This window comes from Scyliorhinus torazame, chromosome 5 (assembly GCF_047496885.1).
Source record: "Scyliorhinus torazame isolate Kashiwa2021f chromosome 5, sScyTor2.1, whole genome shotgun sequence".
In the NCBI taxonomy this organism is placed as follows: domain Eukaryota; kingdom Metazoa; phylum Chordata; class Chondrichthyes; order Carcharhiniformes; family Scyliorhinidae; genus Scyliorhinus; species Scyliorhinus torazame.
The window spans coordinates 160,005,141-160,011,556 of record NC_092711.1 but is presented as its reverse complement, the minus strand read 5'-3'; the positions used below and the strand labels follow the sequence as shown (position 1 = coordinate 160,011,556).

General features: G+C 48.7%; 1 protein-coding gene across 1 annotated transcript; it reads left to right on the top strand.

Annotated features, from left to right (window-relative positions):
- Positions 1 to 4,485: 4,485 nt before the first annotated feature.
- On the top strand, positions 4,486 to 5,633 carry LOC140421874 (uncharacterized; the record flags this gene model as incomplete). Its single annotated transcript, XM_072506834.1, has 1 exon — positions 4,486 to 5,633. A coding segment is annotated over one exon (903 nt), but the record flags the coding sequence as incomplete, so codon positions are not given.
- Positions 5,634 to 6,416: the final 783 nt, after the last annotated feature.

The window sequence follows — 6,416 nt, the reverse complement described above, 5'->3', positions numbered from 1 at the left end:
CCGATTGGCTTCTCGCTCTGGCCGTCAGCCGGTTGCCTGGAAACCTTGTCTCGAGGAGGTTCTGTTGTCGGTTAATTTTCCCCCTTGTTCAAGGGGCGGGCGAAACAACGGGTGGGGGCGGGGAGCGCCGGGCCTGCGCACTGGAACCCGGTGACGACAGCGCGGAAGAGTAATTCCTATTGGCTGATTCGGGCAGTGCCCCATTGTGATGTCACAGCGGAAGTGAAGGAAAAAAACTCCAACATCTGTGAGTGAAACACTTTCATTTCTCCCCCTTTCCATTTCTTTTCTCATTCTCACCTTCAATTGGTCACTTGCAGCAACTGAAGGGAAAGGAAGTGAATCCAGGGAGGGTGCAGACTCTGGAAAGCTTGGCTCAGGTCTCTCTCTCTGAAAGACATTGACATCCTTGCTCCCTCAGCTTGACACATTTATTTGTCTGGCTAAAAGGATGGTCTCTCGCCACCGGGGGTAGCAGCGCGGTTGGGTGACCTGCACGACTTACTGCGGTTAGAGAAGAGAAAGTCTGAGTTAAGGTTGCAGCAGGGGAGTTTGAGAAAAGGTGGGGGATGTTTGTGACCATGTTTGAGGAGCTGTTCGTCGTGTGGGGGGTGGTGGGGGGAATGGAAATGGAGAAAAATCTGTACAAACCATATAGTTGATTGTTGGGAAGAATGTTTCCCGGGGGTGTTATTTGCTGTAACCTACTTTGATACAAGTTTGAATAAAATGCATTGAAAAAATAATTAATAAATAAAAGGATGGTCTCTTTCCTGATGTTCACAATTAAAGGAAGAGAAATTGGTGGCAAATCTCAGCAGGTTTGGCAGCATCTGTAGGGAGAAAAAAGCTGATGTTTCAAGTCCGATGACTCTTTGACAAAGCTTTGACAAAGAATCATCGAACTCGAAACGTCAGCTCTTTTCTCTCCCTACAGATGCTCAGATGCTGCCAGACCTGCTGAGATTTTCCAGCATTTTCTCTTTAGTTTCAGATGCCAGCACCCACAGTAATTTTCTTTTATCACAATTAAAGGGCTGGTTTCTCCAGGAGATGGCTGCTATTTAATGGGACAGTAAATTAATATCGGCTAGAGATATGTCTAGTAGTTTTAAATTAGATATATTATTTATGGTCTGTAATAAAGTACATTTACTATTATTTCTGGTTGTATAATATTGTACTGTCGCTATTTATATATTTCCAGTCATCTCTTCCCTCAAAAGGCTATTAGTCTATGGCATTCTCTTCCATAGGGATCAGTGGAGTCTGTGGGTCACTGAATATATTCAAGGATGAGTTGGACAGATTTTTAATATTGCTTTTGTTATGTTTTTTTACCATTTTTAAAATAATGAATGCAACAGAATAACAGAAATATTGATGGAAAATGGGTACAGTGTAGAACAACTGATACTGCCGCATAAATACAAGCAACAGCACGGTAGCACGGTAGCACAAGTGATTAGCACTGTGGCTTCACAGCGCCAGGGTCCCAGGTTCGATTCCCCGCTGGGTCACTGTCTGTGCGGAGTTTGCACGTTCTCCCCGTGTCCGCGTGGGTTTCCTCCGGGTGCTCCGGTTTCCTCCCACAGTCCAAAGACGTGCAGGTTAGGTGGATTGGCCATGCTAAATTACCCGTAGTGTCCATAAGGGTTGGGAGGGGTTATTGGGTGGAAGTGAGGGATTAATGTGGGTCGGTGCAGACTCGATGGGCCGAATGGCCTCCTTCTGCACTGTATGTTCTATGTAAAAAAAACACATTGCAGAATTAATTCAGAGCAGGATATTTGAGCGACCAGAGCCTCTAGATGAAATGCCAGATCAGTTAACAGGTTAACATAGTGAGCGGGGAAAGAGGGTAAGATTATATAAAAACAGAAGAATAACAATGCAGGGCGCATACCCCAAAATATTACAAAACACACGAACAGCAGAGTCGAATTAAAATAACATAGATGACATAGAATCTCTATAGTGCAGAAGGAGGCCATTTGCTTCTTCAAGTCTGCACTGACCCTCAGAAAAAGCACTCACAGAGGCAGACTCCCCATCCTAGTCCCATAATCCGGTCCATTGATCATGGTCAACCCACCTAACCTAACATCGTTTGTGCGGAGGGGCAAGAATTCAAAAATCCCTAAAACAGTACTACAATGGAGAAGAAACATGGGAGGCCTGGCCCTCCCGAACTTGCAATACTGTCACTGGGCAGCCACGGCCGAAAGAGTGAGGAGATGGGTAAAGGACCCAGACATGGGATGGTTGATGATGGACGAGTCCTCGTGTACAGGAATGACCCTCCCGGCCCTTGCTACGGCAACACTCCCATCCCCGTCAGCACCAGTCCAGTGGTGGCAGCTACCCTGAGAACCTGGAACCAGATGTGGCAGCATTTCAGTATGACCGATGTGTCCTTTCTGGCCCCCATCTGCGGCAACCATAGGTTTGCACCAGCCATTCTCAACACCACCTTCAAGAGGTAGAGACAGGACGGTGGAACACTGATAATTAGGGACTTTTACACGGGAAATAGACTAGTGACCTTAGAGGAGCTGACTGAGAGACTGGACCTACCAAACAGGGATGAGCTCCAGGTCAAAAACTTTCTCCGCAAGGAGACACCAGCATACCCAGGAACCCTGAGAAGCACAATGCAAGAGGAGTTACTGGACGCAGACAGTCTGGGGAAGGGAAACTGTGGGGACCTGTACGGACAACTCTTAATAAGGATGCGCTCCTTACTTGACGAAATCCAGGAAAAATGGGAGGAAGAGCGAGGGACGGAAATAGGGTGGGGACTCTAGAGCGAAGCACTGAACGGGACCAACTCCACCTTCTCCTACGCAAGGCTAAGCTTCATGCAGCTGAATGTTGTGCACAGAGCACACCTGACAAGAACCCGAATGAACAGGTTCTTCTCGGAGATGGAGGACAAATGTGAATGGTGCCAACGGGTCCTGGCAAACTATGCCCACATGTTCTGGGTATGCCCCAGACTTGTCGAATTCTGCACAGCCTATTTAAAGGCTGCAGACTGGCTGGCAGACCTATCGGAATTTCTCCACATGGAGAAGATCAAGTTCACCGTCCGAGGGTCAGAGGATGGTTCCCACAAAGTGTGGAGGCCATTCACCAACTTGTTCCAGGACCTGTTTGAAGCCAGCGGCCAATGGAACACTGGGGAGGGAGGTGGGCGTACGGGGGACAACGGGATCACAGGGAGCAGGCAGGAAACGGATGTGGGGGGGGGGGGGGGCTACTGGGAAAAGGAGGGAGAAGCCAGAAACCAACTGACACAGAGACCAGAGAGCAGAGAACAAAAACACAAGAAGAGGAACCCCCAAGGGAAGGTTTAAAACAGGACAGGGAGTGCGCGGGGTGGAAGGGGGGAGGCCCATCAATGGGGGGGAAGGGAGGGCACCGTCCACTTGTAAATAACAGATAACTCCCATTGTACAGTGAAGGGCCCAGGAAAGGACCCAGAAACGACAAGTGAAGGGGGCGGAGGGGAGGGACGGGAGATGGAGGGACCGGCACAAAGGAAATTGACATGCACATTGTAATCGGCAGAGTTACCCTGACTGCTTGGATAGTATAATGAGCATTGCCACAACCCTGCTACTCGATGACAAAGAGGTGAAAAAAGCTGCCCCAACCAATCCCGCCTCAATTTAAAGTGTTCCTCATAATCCAGATGTGTTTCCTGTAATAAAGCTATGTCGACTTTCTCCTTAAGAAAGGAGAGGATCTTTTTCCTTCTGATAGGGTGATGGATGCCCCGTACATTACCTGAGAAAATTTGCAGATTAACTGCCGCCATTAGTTAGGCGACAGAGAGACAGGAACAGATTTTCACACAACAATCGGGCGTGCGCCATTACCCCCTCCTCCAACTCACTTTACACCAGAGTCACCAAAGTCTCCCCAAACTGCTCCTTTCACAGAATAAAAGCCCCGTCTGTACCAGAGTAGGATAAAGTCAACAACACATAAACCCTCCCATAATAACAAAAATACAAAAGAATCACCACCACAATAGACCCATGGGGACATTCCTCAATAAGACTGAGGACCCGGAGGATTAACCCCACGGCCAGACTGTCGTTACCCTCAGGAAACCTTCTCCAAAATGAGGAGAAGAAAAGTAACTTTTGTAAATTGTTTTTACAGGATATTGGAAGAGGAGGAATTACAGACAGAAATCGCAATCGTCACGTCTCAATCTGACTGAGTCTCTCAATTCCTTGGAACTAAATATCACCGGACTTAGAATCGAGAAGGAGAAATGTTTGTCTTTTCTGTTGGCTTCAAAACATCAGTGTGACTGGAAAAGCACCGCGACACACACACCCGAGTGAGAGTGTTCCAGAGCACCGACTGTGGAAAGAGCTTTAACCAGTTACACAGCCTGAAAATACATCACACCATTCACAGCGGGAGAGACGTTACACGTGTTCTGTGTGTGGACGAGGGTTCAACTGATCGACAAACCTGGAGAGACACAAGGAGACTCCCACCCTGGAGAAACGGTGGAAATGTGGGGACTGTGGGAAGGGATTCAGGGCTCCGTCTCAGCTGGAAGCTCATCGGCGCAGTCACACTGGGGAGAGGCCATTCACCTGCTCTGTGTGTGGGAAGGGATTCATTCGGTTATTCGCCCTGCAGACACACCAGCGAGTTCACACTGGGGAGAGGCCGTTCACCTGCTCTCAATGTGAGAAGGGATTCGGTGATTCATCCACCCTGCGGATACATCAGCGAGTTCACACTGGGGAGAGGCCGTTCACCTGCTCTCAGTGTGAGAAGGGATTCACTACTTCATCGAGCCTGCGGAGACACCAGCGAGTTCACACTGGGGAGAGGCCGTTTTTCTGCTCTCAGTGTGAAAAGGGATTCACTCGGTTATCCAGCCTACTGACACACCAGCGAGTTCACACTGGGGAGAGGCCATTCACCTGCTCTCAGTGTGATAAGGGATTCACTACTTCATCGAGCCTGCTGGCACACAAGCGAGTTCACACTGGGGAGAGGCCATTCACCTGCTCTCAGTGTGAGAAGGGATTCACTTACTTATCCGACCTACGGAGACATCAGCAAGTTCACACTGGGGAGAGGCCGTTCACCTGCTCTCAGTGTGAGAAGGGATTCACTCAATCATCCGACCTACGGAGACATCAGCAAGTTCACACTGAGGAGAGGCCGCTCACCTGCTCTCAGTGTGAGAAGGGATTCGCTCAGTTATCTGACCTGCAGACACACCAGCGAGTTCACACTGTGGAGAGGCTGTTCACCTGCTCTCAGTGTGAGAAGGGATTCACTCGGTTATCCAACCTGCAGAGACACCAGCGAGTTCACACAGGGGAGGAGGCGTTAACCTGCTCTTAGTGAGAGAAGGGATTCAGATATCCATACACACTGCAGGAACACTAGCGAGTTCACACCTGGAAGAGGCATTCACCTGCTTTGAGCAGGGGAGACATTCAATGATCCGTCCCAACTCCGGAGACACTAGCAAGTTAATTCTGGGGAGAGACCATTCATCTGCTCTCAATGTGGGGAGGGGTTTCGTGATTCATCACACCTGTTGTGACTCCAACAAGTTCACAATAAATTACAGATGTTGGCTCCGTTGTTATTGGTTCTGCTCTTACTGACATCCAGGACTGCATTTTGTTCATTCTGACATCTGGTGAATGGTGATGATTGGAGGGTTTCTTTCTGCTGGACCGGCCGGTCTAACACCTCTGCCTCCGGTGGGCTGACCATTTTTGAGGCTAGTTGCGATTACCTGGCTCCAAGTTTGACGAGGAGCACAGAATGAAAAGGTGTTTGCACGTTGGAAGATATTTAGTTCCCAAAGCAGCCATGTTGCCATGAAGATGGGCTATGGTGGTTACAGGGTTCTTTTGCCTAATTTATCCGGGTGTTTCTCGCAGAAGGAAACTGTCATGGTATGAGGGGCAAGTTGTCTGTGGTAGATTGGGAAATTACAATAAATATATCACTGAAAGTGGCAACGCAGGTGGATAAGGAGCTAAGAAGGCAGGCGGCATGCTTGTCTTCATTGGTCGGGGCATTGAGTATAAAAATTGGCAAGTCATGCTGCAGCTGTACAGAACCTTAGTTAGGCCACACGTGGAATATTGCCTCCAATTCTGGTCACCACATTACCTAAAGGATGTGGAGGCTTTAGTTACAGAGGAGGTTTACCAGGATGTTGCCTGGCCTGGAGGGTATTAGCTGTCAGGAGAGGTTGGATAAATTTGGATTGTTTTCACTTGAGCGACGGAGGTTGAGGGACGACCTGATAAAAAGATTACACAATTCTGAGTGGCATGGACAGAGTGGATAGTCAGAAGCTTTTCCCAGGTTGGAAAAGTCAATTACCAGGTGACAGGTTTAAGGTGCGAGGG